At 47.3% G+C, this 20,921-nt stretch overlaps 1 protein-coding gene across 1 annotated transcript; it reads right to left on the reverse strand.

Annotated features, from left to right (window-relative positions):
• Positions 1-11,905: 11,905 nt before the first annotated feature.
• On the reverse strand, positions 11,906-20,844 carry LOC109886041 (prohibitin-2-like). Its single transcript, XM_031785508.1, has 10 exons — positions 20,622-20,844; positions 19,552-19,684; positions 19,377-19,461; positions 19,167-19,246; positions 18,707-18,891; positions 17,972-18,101; positions 17,728-17,831; positions 14,513-14,590; positions 14,099-14,175; positions 11,906-12,768 (listed from the first exon to the last, which is right to left on the reverse strand). Exons 1-10 carry the CDS (start codon positions 20,640-20,642, stop codon positions 12,747-12,749), a joined length of 915 nt encoding a protein of 304 aa, XP_031641368.1. The 5' UTR covers positions 20,643-20,844; the 3' UTR covers positions 11,906-12,746.
• Between the last annotated feature and the right edge of the window lie 77 nt (positions 20,845-20,921).

A 20,921-nucleotide genomic window follows, 5' to 3' on the forward strand; every position in this document is an offset into this window, starting at 1 on the left:
CCTTTTGAAATGCTTTGCCCACATGTTCTTTAGGCAAAGGCCAACACTCCAAAAAAAGACTTCCTATATTAGTCAAGAACGTCAAAACCACAAAAAGCTAGACCGAATTTGATGCCATTTGGCACACGCTCTCTCCTGACTGACTTCATCACGCTTATTATGTCTGTGTGTGTGGCATTCAGGGTCTGTGTTGAATCGGGGAGATAGCCTTACCTTGTATACCACCTGACAAAGCAGACAACATGAGAGAATGGGGACTACAGTTAATAAATACTGAGAGGAAGAAGGAAGGGGGGGGGCGGACCTGAATGAAATCAGTGAAATGTAAATGGAGAGAAGATGAGTCACAGAAAAGAGGGAGATAGGGAATAAAGGAGAGGCGTCAACAAACAATAAATATTCATGTTTGCTCACAGTACCTCTGTGTGCTGTATTTACATATTCAGCCTGAACCAATGCACACGGGAGAAACCATTATGGGAGGAATAGAGGGGTGCAAAGAAGGCTTAGGAATGTGCACCCATTGGCCAGTGGTGACCTTCGAAGGCGTTCAGTATAGCAGAATAATGGTTCCCGAGTGGCGCTGCGGTCTAAAGGCATTGCATCACAGTGCTATAGGCGTCACTACAGACCCTGGTTCGATCCTGGGCTGTATCACAACAATATCTGTATCACACAATTGGTCCAGTGTTGTCCTTGTTAGGGTTTGGCTGGTGTAGGCCATCATTGTAAATAATAATTTGTTCTTAACTGACTTGCCTAGTTAAATAAAGGTTAGAAAAGAACATACGCTTCTTTCCCCTCTAATCAGGGACTGCTTTAGACCAGGGACACCAGGTGGGTGATTCCCCTCTAATCAGGGACTGATTTAGACCAGGGACACCAGGTGGGTGATTCCCCTCTAATCAGGGACTGATTTAGACCAGGGACACCAGGTGGGTGCAATAGAAAACCAGCAGTGCTCCAGACCTCGTAGGGTCAGAGTTAAATAGCCCTGACATACTGGTTCTCTACTGGTGCATCAGGAACCACTGGTTGGTCAGGGCCAGTCCCTCTTGGGTCACGACTAAAGGAACATGGCTTAGTGTATCTATATGGTCATTTAAGCCTGTTCAGCTGTAGTTGGGTCACTCATAATGCAAGAATTCTAGGCAGCTGCCAATGATATAAGCAACATCAGCACCTTATTACTAAATACCTCCAAACAGACATTCCTTCATTCCCCTCATGATCGCTGTTATGGCATTAGGTCAGCTCTCTCTCACCCTGCCGGCAGACAACATCTCATTCAGGCTGACTGTTCTCTGTGGCAGGTATACTGAAGCTCTTCTGTGGCGTACCAGGGACTCAGAGTTGAAGGATCTTTTGAGAAGAAACATGAGGCTGCAGATTATTCATTCACTCTGAACAGGAATTCACTTTCTATCATTCACAGTTCGCTCTGAATTGGAGCCAGACATAGATATGTCTATATAGGATGAAATACCTTATAAGCACTGAAGAACAGACAGAAAAAGGGCCATCTTGGATCAAATAGCATCAGATGAAATCAGAACAGCTGATTGTGCTGTACATTTTTCATCCTGCAATTTTATTTTCCAAACGGCCTGAGACATACTTGAGAATAATACCATAGAATAGACTCCATAAACTGTCGGTTCCTTCTCTGCTTCATGATATCAATCAAATGTATTTATAAAGCCCTTTTTTACATCAGCTGATGTCACAAAGGGCTATACAGAAACCCAGCCTAAAACACCAAATAGCAATAAATACAGATGTAGAAGCACGGTGGCTAGTTAAAACTCCAGAGAAAGGCAGGGACCTAGGAAGAAACCTAGAGAGCAACCAGGCTCTGATGGGTGACTGTAGAAGGTAACATTTGATGTGACTGTAGAAGGTAACCTTTGATGTGACTGTAGAAGGTAACCTTTGATGTGACTGTAGAAGGTAACCTTTGATGTGACTGTAGAAGGTAACCTTTGATGTGACTGTAGAAGGTAACCTTTGATGTGACCGTAGGTGACCTTTGATGTGACTGTAGAAGGTAACCTTTGATGTGACCTTTGATGAGACCGTAGCAGGTAAACTTTGATTTGACCGTAGGTGACCTTTGATGTGACCGTAGAAGGTAACCTTTGACGTGACTGTAGAAGGTAACCTTTCATGTGACTGTAGAAGGTAACCTTTGATGTGACTGTAGAAGGTAACCTTTGACGTGACTGTAGAAGGTAACCTTTGACGTGACTGTAGAAGGTAACCTTTCATGTGACTGTAGAAGGTAACCTTTGATGTGACTGTAGAAGGTAACCTTTGATGTGACTGTAGAAAGTAACCTTTGATGTGACCTTTGATGAGACCATAGAAGGTAACCTTTGATGTGACTGTAGAAAGTAAACTTTGATGTGACTGTAGAAGGTAACCTTTGATGTGACCGTAGAAGGTAACCATTTAAGCACTGAGTCTTTTATCCCTCTTCTTGTTCCTATCTAAACGATAGACAGGAACAAATGTACCCTGCAGCCCTCTTCAGTTCAAATTATATACTGCAACCTCACGACCAAGCTGTTCACTCCTGCCCTTAAGCACAGATCTAGGATCAACTTATCCTGTCCAGTCCCTAACCTTAACCACAAGGGAGACAAAATAAAAACTGACATTAGATCAGAGTGTAGGGGCAACGTCACCACGCGGCCTCTTAGCATTCTCAGCAAGGAACATAAGTTTTAATGCTGACACTCATTTCAAACAAAGGTAATTGGAAAGGGTATCACACAGCCACTCTCATCTCCTTCAGCCTTTTGCATCATTCTTCCTTCAGGATGCATTTCAGATTCGCCACGAAGAGTAAACGACACCCCCCCCACAAAAGAAAAATATTCCCAGGGCACATTTTTTTCATTAATAAAATGAAAGAATAACAATATCGACGAACAACAAAGTATCTTGAATGCAGCTCATAATTGAAGTCTGTATCAACAGAGTCTCTTGGCAGTTGGTTTAATGGAGGTAGACTTCGTGCCCATTGAATACAGAGAACTCAAGCTAAAACAGTGATCTAAGAAACCCTTGGAACTGTTACAAAGTAAATATGGCAGATTTATCAAACAGAATAATCACATTTGAAAGCAGACTTAAGGTTAACTTTACACTCACAGATTTATTTATTTAATATTATTAAATTTAAACTTTAATTTAACTGGGCAAGTCAGTTAAAAACCTCTTGCCGCTCAGATCCCTTTAGCGGGATCATTTTCGAGCGCCAAATTCAAATTAAATTACCAAAAATATTTAATTTTCATGAAATCACAAGTGCAATACACCAAAACACAGCTTAACTTGTTGTTAATCCAGCCGGCGTGTCAGATGTCAAAAAGGTTTTACGGTGAAAGCAAACCATGTGATTATCTGAGAACAACTCATTACATACAGCTAGCAGCAAAGTAGATGGGTCACGAAAAGTCACAAAAGCAATAAAATGAATCACTTACCTTTGATGATCTTCGTATGTTTGCACTCAGGAGACTCCCAGTTACACAATAAATGTTTGTTTTGTTTGATAAAGATTCTCTTTATATCCAAAAACCTCCATTTGGTTGGTGCGTTTTTATTAGTAATCCACAGGCTCGTACGGTCACGAAGGGCAGACTTCGTGACCGTTCCAAATAGTATCCTGAAAGTTCGTAGAAACATGTCAAACGTTTTTTATAATCAACCCTCAGGTTGTTTTTACAATAAATAATCGATAATATTTCAACAGGACGGTAGCCTTTTCAATAGAAGAGAGAAGGAAAAGGTCTCGCTCCCGGCGCACACGCATGCACAACTCTGAGGACATCTGGCTATCCACTGACGCGATGCGATCATTCTCGCTCATTTTTCAGAATAAAAGCCTGAAACTATGTCTGAAGACTGTTCACACCTTTTGGAAGCCACAGGGAAAGGAATCTGGTTGATATCCCTTTAAATGGAGGATAGGCTTGCAATGGAAAAGAGTAGTTTCAGAAAAACAGCACTTCCTGGATGGATTTCCCTCAGGTTTTCGCCTTCCATATCAGTTCTGTTATACTCAAAGACAATATGTTGACAGTTTTGGAAACTTTAGAGTGTTTTCTATCCTAATTTGCCAATTATTTGCATATTGTAGCTTCTGGGCCTGAGAAATAGGCAGTTTACTTTGGGCACGTTTTTATCCAAACATCAAAACACTGCCACCTAGCCTAAAGAGGTTTTAAGAACCAAATTATTATTTACAATGACGGCCTACACTGGCAAAATCCTAACGACGCTGGACCAATTGTGCGCAGCCCTATGGGACTCCCAATCACAGGCCCGGTTGTGATATAGCCTAGAATCTAACTCGGGTCTGTAGTGAGGCCTCTAGCACTGAGATGCAGTAACTTAGACCGTTAAAATACTACCCTGCTCTTCTTACACCAGTTGTCCTGTGGTACACAAGTCCTAATTTAGCCTGCTTCCTTCAGCTCTGTACAAAAATACCTCTATTGTGAGGACTATCCCTTAATGTTTCCTGCAGGGTGTCTGTTTGAGTCAGACACAGTAGAATACACAGTGAGGTCCTGTAGTTTAGGAGAACACACAGGAAAGAGGTGGTTCAATTTGATCTCTGCTTATAGGCATTGTGGTTTTAAAAAGTCAGTTCCCTACTGAACCGACATATGCAGCACAATCGTATTTATGGAAATGAAGGCTGTTCTGACAGGCATGGTGGGGGCTAGATATGTACCTGGGGCACACTTCCTCCTAGGTAGAACAGGATGCAGTGGTTTATCAAAACAGCAGAGCAGACAGAGAGGTTGGGCTGCTCACACACAGAGCTCTGAACACACAACTTGGGAGAATGTTGCCAGATCTTTTATTGTGGATTGATCTAACTAAACCTACTCAAATCTATCACATACTAGGTTTGGCACCCTATTCCCAGAACGACCCTGATTGTCTTTCTCAGTTATCAGATACACTAGGGGGGAGAACCAGGTTGAAACCAGATGCTGCGAGGTGACCCTGGGATGCTGGGACGGACCACGTGAGGGAGTAAGGAACTGAACAAACTCGCCAGTCAGCAGCCAGGCCAGCACCATCCGTAATGAAACCTAATTTACCATAATGACCTGCACGCTCAGAAAGCAGGTTAATCTCTAGCCTCTAGCTTGCTCACACACTAAGGAACAAGACCCATGTACCATCTCTGCCTGCCTCTGCCTGACCACCTGGTTGAAAAACAGAGATGTGCTGCAGTGCATGAGTGATGACAGACAGAGAGGCAGTGATGACAGACAGACAGGCAGTGATGACAGACAGAGAGGCCGGCTGCACTGGAGGTGATTACTGTACTCCGTGGAGGCTGCAAAAAAAAAAAAAAAAACTGTCACAAACACACCACACAATTTTACAAAAGCACACAGTCATTTTTTGGGAACACACACACACAGCACTTAGGGGAACACTGGCACTCACCACAAACACACACATTACATTTGAATCATTTAGCAGACACTCTTATCCAGAGCGACTTACCCCAGTGTGAGAACACACATTTTGGTACTAAATGTCATAATGCCCTTAATACAGGTCCCTGGATACCCAAATCTTTATAATGAGCAATTGCTAAACATCTTGTAATTCTATGAAAACACAGGATCAAAATGGGCCACATGATAGAGCAGATCAGTCTTTAAGGTTCCTACCTGCTGTGTGGCCCAGTAAATAAAACACAAAATACATGTGTTCATATGGAGAAACACTCTGAATGGTAAAACTGACCAGAGAACAGAGGAGCTTAATGACAGTGTCGAGTATATAGTAGAGAGACGGACGGAAGCATGTGTCTGCACACACACACACACACACACACACACACAGGCTAAAGAGAGTACATAGAGATGCTAATGTAAAGCTAGCAACATCTCCGGATTACCCTCAGAGCTGATAATCCTGTGTGTCCTTGGAGCCCTGTGCAGCCCTCTCAATGACACTGAGCACAGATGCAGTGTAAGCGTGCACACACACACACACACACACACACACACACACACACACACACACACACACACACACACACACACACACACACACACACACACACACACAGCACATTTACCCTCAGCCATTGACAACCAGATGCTATGCCACACACACAGCACATTTACCCTCAGCCATAGACAACCAGAGGCTATGCCACACACACACACACACACACAGCACATTTACCCTCAGCCATAGACAACCAGATGCTATGCCACACACACACACACAGCACATTTACCCTCAGCCATAGACAACCAGATGCTATGCCACACACACACACACACACACACACACACACACACACACACACACACACACACACACACACACACACACACACACACACACACACACACACACACACACACACACACACACACACACACACACACAGCACATTTACCCTCAGCCATAGACAACCAGATGCTATGCCACACACACACACACAGCACATTTACCCTCAGCCATAGACAACCAGATGCTATGCCACACACACACACACACACACACACACACACACACACACACACACACACACACACACACTTCCCCTCATTCGCTCTACCAGACACACAGACGCTCCAGCAGTCAGTAGCTGATGTAATGGGGATACAGTCCAGACAGTGATGGTTTATTCCCATTACATCTGCGTGACTGTGGTCGTACATAGTACGTACACCTATAAATGAGAGACAGGCAACCACTGTCAGAACACAGATCTTTTCCTGCATGTAGGCTACTGCACTCTGCTGCACACGCAGACAAGGACAGAATGACAACACAGAACACAATATGGCGCTGTGTAAAAACTGGAACATTGTAATAAGGCTCAAAGACTAGGACTGAAATAGCTGCTGCTGAGCCGGTAGGTGTGGTATCATGGCAACTAGAGGCTCAGGTTTGATGTCACAGCAGATCACCATGGCAACCGGCCCAGATCGCCTGTCACAGCGTGAGGTCAGTGTTTCTATGGAAACACACCAGCTGAGCAGTAAGCTGCTGCCCCCCCCCCCCTGCTCTGAGTGAGCGAATGAACAGGAACGGGGACAGGAAGAGAGTGAAAGAGGGGGGAGGGAGATAGAGAAAGGGGGAGGGAGAGAGCAGGAGAGGGAATGGGAGTGAAGAAGGGGAGGGAGAGAGAGGGGGAGGGGATAGGGAGTCAAGAAGGGGAGGGAGAGAGAGGGGGAGGGGATAGGGAGTCAAGAAGGGGAGGGAGAGAGAGGGGGAGGGGATAGGGAGTCAAGAAGGGGAGGGAGAGAGAGGGGGAGGGGATAGGGAGTCAAGGAGGGGAGGGAGAGAGAGTAAGAGAAAGATGCATATTCAGAACTGCCTGTAATAGTAGTCTACTCACAGGACACAGGCAGCCAGCACACAGAAACAGGCAGCCAGCACACAGGCAGCCAGCACACAGGAACAGGCAGCCAGCAAACAGGAACAGGCAGCCAGCAAACAGGCAGCCAGCACACAGGAACAGGCAGCCAGCAAACAGGCAGCCAGCACACAGGAACAGGCAGCCAGGACACAGGAACAGGCAGCCAGCAAACAGGAACAGGCAGCCAGCACACAGGAACAAGCAGCCATCACACAGGAACAGGCAGCCAGCAAACAGGAACAGGCAGCCAGGGCACAGGAACAGGCAGCCAGGACACAGGAACAGGCAGCCAGCCAGCACACAGGAACAGGCAGCCAGCAAACAGGCAGCCAGCACACAGGAACAGGCCGCCAGGACACAGGAACAGGCAGCCAGCACACAGGAACAGGCAGCCAGCAAACAGGCAGCCAGCACACAGGAACAGGCAGCCAGTGCACCGGAACAGGCAGCCAGCACACAGGCAGTCACAGCACACAAGAAGCCAACACACAGGCAGCCAGCACACAGGAACAGGCAGCCAGCAAACAGGCAGCCAGCACACAGGAACAGGCAGCCAGCACACAGGCAGTCACAGCACACAAGAAGCCAACACACAGGCAGCCAGCGCACAGGAATAGGCAGCCAGCACACAGGAACAGGTGCTGCCTGTGGTCAAAACGAACACATTAAACAGAGCACTACCTCTAAACTACAAGCATCTTGGCAAACACACATGTAGAAACATAACCTTCATTGCACACAGACTGCACACCACATAATAATTCACGGCACATCAACAATACCTGCAGCAGCAGCATGTCTGTGTTTGGACTTAAAAACCTGCATTGTTCAATTATGTCATAGAAGCCCGAAAATTATTACATTATAAGATTTGATCAGATAACAGCCATGGCTTCTCTGCAGTGTCCTTCGATTATATCAAGGCTTAAGGAGTTCCATAGCTTTGCAAGGGGCGCCATCAGGTGGGGAAAAGGTGGAACTACCTGGACACATTATAACTGCACCACGTCATAGAACAAGGACTTGTCGTTTGAGAATTTTATAAATAGTTGTGTTTCGGAGGATGAACGACTCTCGGCCTTCGTCTGTCCTGAGTCCGATGAGACAAGACTGTAACTACCAACTGGATACCACGAAATTGGAGGAGAAAAAAAGGGGTAAAAAAAAAGATATAATTATTACCCACCCCTACTCTACAATGTTCAGTTAGTTTTTAGCATGTTGAGCGAAAGCAGACACCCTTCCAAAAATACCACCTCCCATGTTTTCCTTACGATTTAAGCAGCTCATTGGTGCCCTTTGAAGAATGCAAATACAAAGAAACTAATAGGAGATCTGTACGTGATTACATCTTGCTAGAGGGACAGTAGAATGGATTGTGTCATAACAGGAGTACTTTATCAAAAAGGACCCCCCACCACCACTGATATAAGGTTTGTTTTGCATTCTGCGCCTTAGGGAAACTTCTTATATCCAACATAAAGTAAATATACTATAGATGACTTCTCTCCCTGTGAGGGCACATAACCACAACCAGATGAATAGATGAATAGAGTGATGTTATTTAGGCCACAAGGGAAGAACAGTGGGCCCAGGTTCAGAAGCTGATGTTATAGGGTAGATAAATAAATAAAATAAACTTAAAACTGAGCTCAAATGCATCCTGTTTCCATTGATCATTGATCAAGATGTATTTACAACTTGATTGGAGTCCACCTGTAGTAAATTCAATTGATTGGACATTTTTTTGGAAAGGCACACACCTGTCCTTATAAAAGGTCCCACAGTTGACAGTGGATGCCAGAGCAAAAACCAAGCCATGAGGTCGAAGGAATTGTCCGTAGAGCTCCGAGACAGGATTGTGTCGAGGCACAGATCTGGGGGAAGGGTACCAAAACATTTCTGCAGCGTTGAAGGTCCACAGGACCTCAGTGGCCTCCATCATTCTTAAATGGAAGAAGTTTGGAACCACCAAGACTCTTCCTAGAGCTGGCTGCCCACTCAAACTGGGTAAACGGAGGAAAGGCCTTGGTCAGGGAGGTGACCAAGAACCCGATGGTCACTCTGACAGAGCTCCAGAGGTCCTCTGTGGCGATGGGAGAACCGTCCAGACGGAAGCCACTCCTCAGTAAAAGTACATGACAGCCCGCTTGGAGTTTGCCAAAAGGCACCTAAAGGACTCTCAGACCATGAGAAACAAAGTTCTCTGGTCTGATGAAACCAAGATTGAACGTTTTGGCCTGCATGCCAAGCGTCAAGTCTGGAAGAAAGAAGGCACGGGTCATCATCTGGCCAATACCATCCCTACAGTGAAGCATGGTGGTGGCAGCATCATGCTGTGGGTATGTTTTTTAGCAGCAGGGACTGGGAGACTAGTCAGGATCGAGGGAAAGAAGTACGGAGCAAAGTACAGAGAGATCCTTGATGAAAACCTGTTCCAGAGCGCTCAGGACCTCAAACTGGAGCGAAGGTTCACCATCCAACAGGACAATAACCTTTAGGACACAACAAGCCAACGCAGCAGTGACTTCGGGACAAGTCTTTGAATGTCCTTGAGCGGCCAGAAACATCTCTGGAGAGACCTGAAAATAGCTGTGCAGCGACGCTCCCCATCCAACCTGACAGAGCTTGAGAGGATCTGCAGAGAAGAATCGGAGAAACTCCCCAAATACAGGTGTGCCAAGCTTGTAGCGTCATACCCAAGAAGCCTCGAGGCTGTAATTGCTGAACCCCCTCTTGGGTTCGTGCCGTGGGGGAGATCTTTGTGGGCTATACTCGGTCTTGTCTCAGGATGGTAAGTTGGTAGTTGAAGATATCCCTCTAGTGGTGTGGGGGCTGTGCTTTGGCAAGGTGGATTGGGTTATATCTTGGCTGTTTGATCGTCGGACGGGGTCAGAATGTCTCCCGACCCCTCCCGTCTCAGCCTCCAGTAGTTATGCTGCAATAGTTTGTGTTGGGGGGCTAGGGTCAGTCTGTTATATCTGGAGTATTTCTCCTGTTTTATCCGCTGTCCTGTGTGAATTTAAGTATACCCTCTAATTTTCTTTCTCTCGGAGGACCTGAGCCCGAGGACCATGCCTCAGGACTACCTGGCCTGATGACTCCTCGCTGTCCCCAGTCCACCTGGTCGTGCTGCTGCTCCAGTTTGAACTGTTCTGCCTGCGGCTATGGAACCCCGACCTGTTCACCAGATGTGCTACCCGTCCCAGACCTGCTGTTTTCAACTCTCTATAGACAGACTCTTAATGATCGGCTATGAAAAGCCAACTGACATTTTACTCCTGAGGTGCTGACCTGTTGCACCCTCTACAACCACTGTGATTATTATTATCTCACCCTGCTGGCCATCTATGAACATTTGAGCATCTTGGCCATGTTCTGTTATCTCCTCCCGGCACAGCCAGAAGAGGACTGGCCACCCCATCATAGCCTGTTTCCACTCTAGGTTCTGGCCTTTCTATGGAGTTTTTCCTAGCCACCGTGCTTCTAAACCTGCATTGCTTGCTGTTTGGGATTTTAGGCTGGGTTTCTGTACAGCACTTTGTGACATCAGCTGATGTAAGAAGGGCTTTATAAATTTGATTGAGTTTGTCTAAATATGTTTCTTTTTTCATTATAGGGTGTTGTGTCAACTGAAAGGGGAAAAAAACGATTTAATACATTTTAGAGTAAGGCTGTAATGTACCAAAATGTGGCTAAAGAAGAGAGTGGATATTTTCCTAATACCCTGTAGATCCCATCTCTTTTTTTTCACCAATTGGCTGAACATGGACCAGAACTCCAGTATTTTTCCTTCAATTTGTTCTCCATCTTTTTAAACAGGAAGCCAATTCGGTTTCACCACTTATTTCCATGACTTAACTAATTTTCTCATGGCTCGCTTGTCCCTCTGCAGACATACAGTAAGCAATAGGTTTGGAACATCGAATGGCAATAAAACGTTTATATTTTAAATCACAGTATTGAATAACAATACATATCTTATCGTGAGGTGCCTGGCAAATCCCACCCCTACAATATGACCCACATTCACAGGCTGATGTCATACAGGCCAGAGGCACAAAGCAAAAAACTATTTAAGCAGGACAAAAATGAGTCCATGTGTAGGCTACTTGTGCATTTGGAACGTTCATGTTTCCATTTTGAAAATGTTCCTTCTTGTTTATGCCTAACGAACACAGCCCAGGAGTAAACATCAGTGCATTTGTTAAGTCAACAAGTATTTATGTTCGATTCCCAAGGGGAGGATACGGCAGCAACACATTCACTCCATTAAAAGGAAAGTCGTGTAAGTGGCTTTAATGCCACTGCAGATGTACAGCTAAAGATCTCCCTGGTACAACAGGCTGTACTGTTATCCAATACGTCTGTTTCCGTCATGGGATCATTTCATTTCTCAGAAAACCTGAATGTGGACGATAGCAAGCAATTTTGCAATAGTACTTACATTATGTTTTGGGAAAAAAACACTAACGAACACGTAAAAAGATTTAAATAAAACGCACGGTCCCTGTTTATTTTCAGTCACGTCAACAGTGAACAATGTATTAACACTTAGAAGGACAAAGCCTTTTTGTCAGCTCCAAACTAGTGGATGGAATCATTTTGGCAGACCCTTTGATCGCCACGAGGAGTAGTACCTTTCCCCAGCAGAGCTGCATCAGATAATATGGTCATGTATCAAATAACATGGCCGTCATATAACACAACGAGGGCAGCTAGTCACAGCAGTAGTTTCATAGAAAACAAAGAGGACTTAAGTCATTATTAAACACTTGATGCACCGAGGCTGAGTTTAGAACAGCAGCCCAATTCAGATATTTGCTCTACCAATTGGTCTTTTGACCAATCACACCAGATCCTTTTCAGAGCGGATCTGATTAATCAAAAGACCAATTAGTAAAAAAAAAAAGTAAAAAAAGATCAGAATTGGGCTGCCTGTCTAAACGCAGCCCAAGAGCCTAGTCCTGCTGTTCTCAACACATGTACACAAACACATCTAGGGATTAGACAGAACAAGTAGGATTCCTACAGCATCATCTACACAGTTTATTGTCAACGAAGCACCTGATTATGTTGTTATAGGCGAGTGCCATTTGGTTTGATTCCACAAAACACTATTGATTCCAAATCCCATTATGACATCATCCCTACAGGTTCCATCTGCACCTAGCCATGTCAGACCACTAGTCCCAGAGGTTTACTGTACAGAGTCTTCTTCAGAGAGATGGTAAACCACTTGGTTACAATCAGATTAACAGGCAGGTGGACAGACAGCAGTAGATGTAGCCTCAGACCGGTGGAATGCTAGAGGCCTCTCAAAAGCCTACTTCTTTCCCAGTGATAGACTGAAACAGAAGCAGAGAGGGGGGTTGCCCGTGTTAATGATACATAGTATTCTTTATAGTCCTTTCCTAAAAACCAAAAAGAGGATTCACAATAAGGCAATCAATAAGGGGAAAACATAACAGCAATTTCAGCATTTCTTCAAGGCTTTGACAAGACACTAAGTCCAGTAAACAGGTCATCAACACACATGATGGACAGGGTTGCAGACGTGTTTCTGAATATATCTCATTATGGTTTTTTCTTGCCATTATTGTCAACTGTATAATAATTGAAGATGTATATGAGTTTTGAATGACTGGCGTTTTTGCACCAGGCCTGTGTCTCCGTTTCTGTGAACGGCTACACCCGGACACTAAAGATCCTTGGCAGCATTAAGAGAAGAGGAGAATTACTTCAGTGTGGCACAGACAGTCTGACCAGAGTCATTCTCATTCCAGTGACCAGGCAAAGCAGTGATATGGAGAGCAAAGGCCAGGGTTGTGTTCAATTAGCGCACATCGTAACAAAACATGCTCATGTTTTGTAAGGAAAACTAGCGTTTCTTGTTGGATAGTCCTTCCCTGTTTTCAGCCTGTCGTCTTCCATTTTAGTACCTAGTGAACACCCCCTGGTGGTCATAGGTCAAAGCTGTGAAAATGACACGACATGCACACTGGAGGGAATGTGAGAAGAGCAGGCATAACGGTCATGGTTTTGCTAAAAATCATGTTCTCTTTGAGCTAGTATAGAGCTGCTTCACAAAACACTCCAGAGCAACTTTAGGGAATGTCTACTTTTCCCCACAGGTAATGTGATAGAGAAGGAATGTCTACTTTTCCCTACAGGTAATGTGATAGAGAAGGAATGTCTACTTTTCCCTACAGGTAATGTGATAGATAAGGAATGTCTACTTTTCCCTACAGGTAATGTGATAGATAAGGAATGTCTACTTTTCCCTAAAGGTAATGTGATAGAGAAGGAATGTCTACTTTTCCCTACAGGTAATGTGATAGATAAGGAATGTCTACTTTTCCCTACAGGTAATGTGATAGATAAGGAATGTCTACTTTTCCCTACAGGTAATGTGATAGATAAGGAATGTCTACTTTTCCCCACAGGTAATGTGATAGAGAAATAATGTATTTTCCCCCCCAATATTGCCATTGATTTCCCCCAGCACCTGTAATGCACGACACAGTGTGCCAAACTGTGGATGTGAACACTCATGTCAGAGCTAACCCTGTTTGAGGCAACTACAACAAACCATCTGGGTAGTGGTGAGCCATGCAAGAAAGGACAAAAGCCAGACGAGGACATGATGTTGCGAGAGTGAAGCTAAGAGAAACATACTTGTTAAAAGAGTCGTCTTGAAGGTTGAGGACCAGGTTGTCGGCGGAAAGGTACACCTTGTTCTGGGACGTTGCCACCTGAGACAACATAACAAACACAGCGTCACAGAGCTAGTCTTTGTAGCAGCTCATAGTACGAGGGTAAACAACCCTCCTTCAGTCCTATTGCCTCAGAAAATAACAGAAGATAGCGATATAACCAGCTAACTGCACTGTAGGTTACCATAGCAACAAGAACCAAACAGCCACAACAAGAACAGGCTGCTAAAAATGACCCCATTCTGACTGGAACAATAAGATCAATAGATGAGTAACGATTTCCTCCTAAATTAATGAATGAAGTAGTTATGAGGACAATAACTCCATTGATCTCCAAATTCCTTTATACAGGAACAAGGACACGATTACAACTCACCGTCTTAGCAATGGCCTGGGCAGCTCTGATTCGTCGAAGCTTCAGGTATCCGGGATTCTTCGTCACTGCTTGTCCCAACTACAACACCAAACACACAAGAGCCATAATGAAGGAATACTTCATGAAATTCACGTGTCAGAAGTATTACAGTGTAAATGTACTTTTAAATCCGTCCGTCTGCATATTTTTCAGACATGGCTTATGAAGGTGCAGAGAGAGACCCGTTGGATTGGACCATACTTTTCTCGTCCATCATCTTGGGAAAACACGTACACTTAAGTGGAAATCAACCAATCCTCCATCGTTAACACAACGGAAAGGTCACATGCTTTATTATCTAAATGTTGAAAGATTGTGGGCGACGGAGACACAAAATGGTGTAGTTTGAGGTCATGTGGCGGAGATTGATGCAGGCGCTGGAGAGGGGGGTGGGCAGGTGGGTCTGGGCAGGTGTGATGTAGTTGATGGAGGGGGGGTGTGAGGAGGTGGGTCTGGGCAGGTGTGATGTTGTTGATGGAGGGGGGGTGGGCAGGTGGGTCTGGGCAGGTGTGATGCAGTTGATGGAGATGGGGGGGCTGAGCAGGTGGGTCTGGAGATGGGGGGGCTGAGCAGGTGGGTCTGGAGATGGGGGGGCTGAGCAGGTGGGTCTGGAGATGGGGGGGCTGAGCAGGTGGGTCTGGAGATGGGGGGGGGTGAGCAGGTGGGTCTGGAGATGGGGGGTGAGCAGGTGGGTCTGGAGATGGGGGGGTGAGCAGGTGGGTCTGGAGATGGGGGGGTGAGCAGGTGGGTCTGGAAATGGGGGGTTGAGCAGGTGGGTCTGGAGATGGGGGGTTGAGCAGGTGGGTCTGGAGATGGGGGGTTGAGTAGGTGGGTCTGGAGATGGGGGGTTGAGCAGGTGGGTCTGGTGATGGGGGGGTGAGCAGGTGGGTCTGGAGATGGGGGGGTGGGCAGGTGGGTCTGGAGATGGGGGGGTGAGCAGGTGGGTCTGGAGATGGGGGGGTGAGCAGGTGGGTCTGGAGATGGGGGGGTGAGCAGGTGGGTCTGGAGATGGGGGGGTGAGCAGGTGGGTCTGGAGATGGGGGGGGTGAGCAGGTGGGTCTGGAGATGGGGGGGGTGGGCAGGTGGGTCTGGAGATGGGGGGGGTGGGCAGGTGGGTCTGGAGATGGGGGGGTGGGCAGGTGGGTCTGGAGATGGGGGGGTGAGCAGGTGGGTCTGGAGATGGGGGGTGAGCAGGTGGGTCTGGAGATGGGGGGGTGAGCAGGTGGGTCTGGAAATGGGGGGGTGAGCAGGTGGGTCTGGAAATGGGGGGGTGAGCAGGTGGGTCTGGAAATGGGGGGTTGAGCAGGTGGGTCTGGTGATGGGGGGGTGAGCAGGTGGGTCTGGTGATGGGGGGGTGAGCAGGTGGGTCTGGTGATGGGGGGGTGAGCAGGTGGGTCTGGAGATGGGGGGGTGAGCAGGTGGGTCTGGAGATGGGGGGGTGAGCAGGTGGGTCTGGAGATGGGGGGGTGAGCAGGTGGGTCTGGAAATGGGGGGGGTGAGCAGGTGGGTCTGGAAATGGGGGGGTGAGCAGGTGGGTCTGGAGATGGGGGGGTGAGCAGGTGGGTCTGGAGATGGGGGGGGTGAGCAGGTGGGTCTGGAAATGGGGGGGTGAGCAGGTGGGTCTGGAAATGGGGGGGTGAGCAGGTGGGTCTGGAAATGGGGGGGTGAGCAGGTGGGTCTGGTGATGGGGGGGTGAGCAGGTGGGTCTGGTGATGGGGGGGTGAGCAGGTGGGTCTGGAGATGGGGGGGTGGGCAGGTGGGTCTGGAGATGGGGGGGGTGGGCAGGTGGGTCTGGAGATGGGGGGGGTGGGCAGGTGGGTCTGGAGATGGGGGGGTTAGCAGGTGGGTCTGGTGATGGGGGGTTAGCAGGTGGGTCTGGAGATGGGGGGGTTAGCAGGTGGGTCTGGAGATGGGGGGGTTAGCAGGTGGGTCTGGGCAGGGTGATGCAGGCATGGGAAATGGAGGTGTGAGCAGGTGGGTCTGGAGATGGGGGTGTGAGCAGGTGGGTCTGGGCAGGTGTGATGTAGTTGATGGAGGGGGGGGGTAAGCAGGCGTGTCTGGGCAGGGTGATGTAGTTGATGAGGGGGGGTGTGAGCAGGTGGGTCTGGGCAGGTGTGATGTAGTTGATGGAGGGGGGGGGGTAAGCAGGCGGGTCTGGGCAGGGTGATGTAGTTGATGAGGGGGGGTGTGAGCAGGTGGGTCTGGGCAGGTGTGATGTAGTTGATGGAGGGGGGGGGGTAAGCAGGCGGGTCTGGGCAGGGTGATGTAGTTGATGAGGGGGGGTGTGAGCAGGCGGGTCTGGGCAGGGTGATGTAGTTGATGAGGGGGGGTGTGAGCAGGCGGGTCTGGGCAGGGTGATGTAGTTGATGAGGGGGGGTGTGAGCAGGCGGGTCTGGGCAGGGTGATGTAGTTGATGAGGGGGGGTGTGAGCAGGTGGGTCTGGGCAGGGTGACGTAGTTGATGAGGGGGGGTGTGAGCAGGCGGGTCTGGGCAGGGTGATGTAGTTGATGAGGGGGGGTGTGAGCAGGCGGGTCTGGGCAGGTGTGATGTAGTTGATGAGGGGGGGTGTGAGCAGGTGGGTCTGGGCAGGGTGATGTAGTTGATGAGGGGGGGTGTGAGCAGGTGGGTCTGGGCAGGGTGATGTAGTTGATGAGGGTGGGTGTGAGCAGGTGGGTCTGGGCAGGGTGATGTAGTTGATGAGGGGGGGTGTGAGCAGGTGGGTCTGGGCAGGGTGATGTAGTTGATGAGGGGGGGTGTGAGCAGGTGGGTCTGGGCAGGGTGATGTAGTTGATGAGGGTGGGTGTGAGCAGGTGGGTCTGGGCAGGGTGATGTAGTTGATGAGGGGGGGTGTGAGCAGGTGGGTCTGGGCAGGGTGATGTAGTTGATGAGGGGGGGTGTGAGCAGGTGGGTCTGGGCAGGGTGACGTAGTTTACAATAAAAATATAAAAAAAAATCATATACCACGTTAAGTCAATAAAAAAACAATTGTAGACCAGAATAATCTGGTTTTGAAGTCATGTGAGGAAGAGGGAGCAGATTGTCTAGAGGTTGTGGTGAAGTTAATGTGTCACCATCTTGGCAGGTTGTGGTGAAGTTAATGTGTCACCATCTTGGCAGGTTGTGGCGAAGTTAATGTGTTACCATCTTGGCAGGTTGTGGTGAAGTTAATATGTTACCATCTTGGCAGCCTCTGCCTCTCCCTCTGCCTGAATAATCTTGTGTCTCTGGTCCTGTTTGGCTTTCTCCACGTAGAACTGGGCTCTCTGGGCCTCCTGTTGGGCTGTAAAGACACATAGGCTGTGTTTTAAAACCCAATGCATGTTCTCACACCCCCACACATATGCAGACAACCTAATGCATGCAAGTACACATCCACAGACAGCCATATATACCCCCCCCCCCCCCACAATGGGTACGTACCAACTTGTTTGGCCTCTACGGCAGCAGTGTACTCCCTGCTGAAGCTCAGCTCTGTGATGGCCACATCGTCCAGGATGATGTTGAAGTCTTTGGCTCTCTCAAACAGCTCCCGGCGAATCAACAAGGACACCTACAGTAGACCCAGGAACACGGCAGACTCATAAAACACCTTCAGGGAAAGGCTAAACATATGCAGGAGTTCACGTGTCAATCTAATGCATGTACATTTTCTTTTAAGCAGAGACCGGCAAAGTACACAACCTTGGTCCCGTATAATCCATCACTCCTGTGTGGCAGTACCTGTGGTCTCTGAGATGAACTGTCGTCTACCTGTGGTCTCTGAGATGAACTGTCGTCTACCTGTGGTCTCAGAGATGAACTGTCGTCTACCTGTGGTCTCAGATGAACTGTCGTCTACCTGTGGTCTCAGATGAACTGTCGTCTACCTGTGGTCTCTGAGATGAACTGTCGTCTACCTGTGGTCTCTGAGATGAACTGTCGTCTACCTGTGGTCTCTGAGATGAACTGTAGTCTACCTGTGGTCTCTGAGATGAACTGTAGTCTACCTGTGGTCTCTGAGATGAACTGTAGTCTACCTGTGGTCTCAGATGAACTGTAGTCTACCTGTGGTCTCAGATGAACTGTAGTCTACCTGTGGTCTCTGAGATGAACTGTAGTCTACCTGTGGTCTCAGATGAACTGTAGTCTACCTGTGTACGAGTCCCTGTGCCGTACCTGTGCTCTCTGAGTAATGAGCTGTGAGGCATTGAACTTGGCCACCACACTCTTTAGCACCTCGTTGACAATAGAGGGTAGTACTCTCTCGTCATAGTCTTTCCCCAGCTGCTGGTACATGGCAGGCAGGTTGGCGGCCACGGGACGAGACAGCACACGCAGTCCAATGTTTATCATCTGCAGATCTACACAAGGGAAACAGAGACCGGGAGAGAGAGACCGGGAGAGAGAGAGAGACCGGGAGAGAGAGAGGAGTCACATGGCTGTATCACAACTGGCTGTGATTAGGAGTCCCATAAGATGGCGCACAATTGGCCCAGGGTCATCCGGGTTCGGCCGTCATTGTAAATAAGAATATTTTCTTAACTGACTTGCCTATTTAAATAAAAGGTTAAAACATCACATCACACCAATGCATTGGTCTACATGTGTCCATCCCTCCATTTCTGCCATCATGTACCTTTACTTCCAGTTAGTGAAGCGATCTTCCTGGGCCTGGCTCTGATGTCATAGATGATTGGGTACTGGATCCATGGTAACCTGAAGAACAAAAACTGTTCAGTTACAATATGGTCATGTGAATTCAGTTTTGTTTCAAGTTGGAGCCTACCGAACATGAGGACCCTGGCTTTATGATAAACCCCACCCGAGACCGAGTCCGACAGTGTACCTGAAGTGCAGTCCCTCAGCCAGCACTGTGTCCATCTGCATCCCCCCAATTCTGTTGAAGATGATCGCTCTCTGACCTCCATCCACTGGGAACAAACCATTTCACACAACATTAGAGGGGTGCACTCATGATTGTGATAAGTGTTACCCATTCCACTACCAGAGGTTAAGCATACCCGTGAATGTAGCCTCTTTGACGCCATAGGCCAGAGCTCCAGCACCAATGAGCAGCTTGAGACCTATCCCTGCTCCCTTGCCCCCTGCACCAGACATACGACCGGCCAGGTCCCGCAGATGTGTCAGGAAGCGCTGGGAAGACAGAACAAGGACGTCATGTTAAGCATCTGACAGAGACCCTTTCTCCACAAATGACTACATGGCTTATTATACAGTTGTTCATTTATTAGGACAGTAATACATTGAGCGATTTGGAGGGCTTCTTGTGATGGTCCAGCAATTTAACACCCCTCCCCCAGCTGGTGGCCTTGAGGGGTACTTGTGTCCAGGACAATGCCTGCCATTCATATTCACCTCGAATATTCTTGACCATTTATAACATAACTGGACTGTGCAGGTCAATAAGTAATGGATGTGCATGTAAACTGGTCACGTTAACGTTTAAGCAGCACTTAAATCAATGTATTCCACGTAGAAACGGGTAGGCAAATTACCTGCATGTGTGTTGACATTGAATGAATGACTTGGAATTTGTTGGTTCTGCTAACTAGTTATATTTTGGTAACTGCCTGCTAGGTTCGTCTGTTGTTCCAAATACCAATATTTTCCCATACTTCAGAAAGAAGATAGCTATGTTTAACTAGCTAGCAAATATTAACAAAATACATTTAAGTTAGCTAGCTTATTAGCATCTGATGCAACGTGAGACCTGGCCTGTTTCTAGCTGGTTAGAGAACTGTTTAGCTAAATTGGCATCGGCAAACCATAGCTTTCAAATGGAATCTAAAAAAATATATACTTGCTATATTTGATAGCTAGTTGTCAAGCATTGCAGAGAGGATATGAGTCTTAACTACCAGCGTAGTTAGCCAGTTAACCATAACTAGCTAACGTTAGTTATTAGCTAACCTGTGCTAGTTATCTCCATCCTCCTCTCAAGCATAGCCTGTAAGTCATAATATATAACACACGTGTCTGAAATACAAACAGCGTCTACAAGCTGACACTATAACAAGTATTTATTCCCTGTCTATAGTAAGGATGGTTGGTAGCTATTTTAAATACTCACGTTGGGCTCTTTATTCGCCATGCTTGCAGTGTAGTCGATATCCAAGGTCGTCACAGACAACTTTACTCATTCAGGCGAAAGGCTTTCTGGGACTTGAAGTTCACTGCAGCTAAAATGATATAACTGACATGTGGTGGGCTAGGCTAGTCTGCCTACGGGTTTATTGAAGTGTTGAGTGGCTTAGTCAAAAATATGCATGAATGTTTAGTTCTAATTTGCATACAGGTGCCCCATGCCTCATACACTAGCCAAGTTTGGGATCCTAGGAGACAAAATATCTTGCATGAACCACTCATTCTG

This window comes from Oncorhynchus kisutch, linkage group LG13 (assembly GCF_002021735.2).
Source record: "Oncorhynchus kisutch isolate 150728-3 linkage group LG13, Okis_V2, whole genome shotgun sequence".
Classification (NCBI taxonomy): domain Eukaryota; kingdom Metazoa; phylum Chordata; class Actinopteri; order Salmoniformes; family Salmonidae; genus Oncorhynchus; species Oncorhynchus kisutch.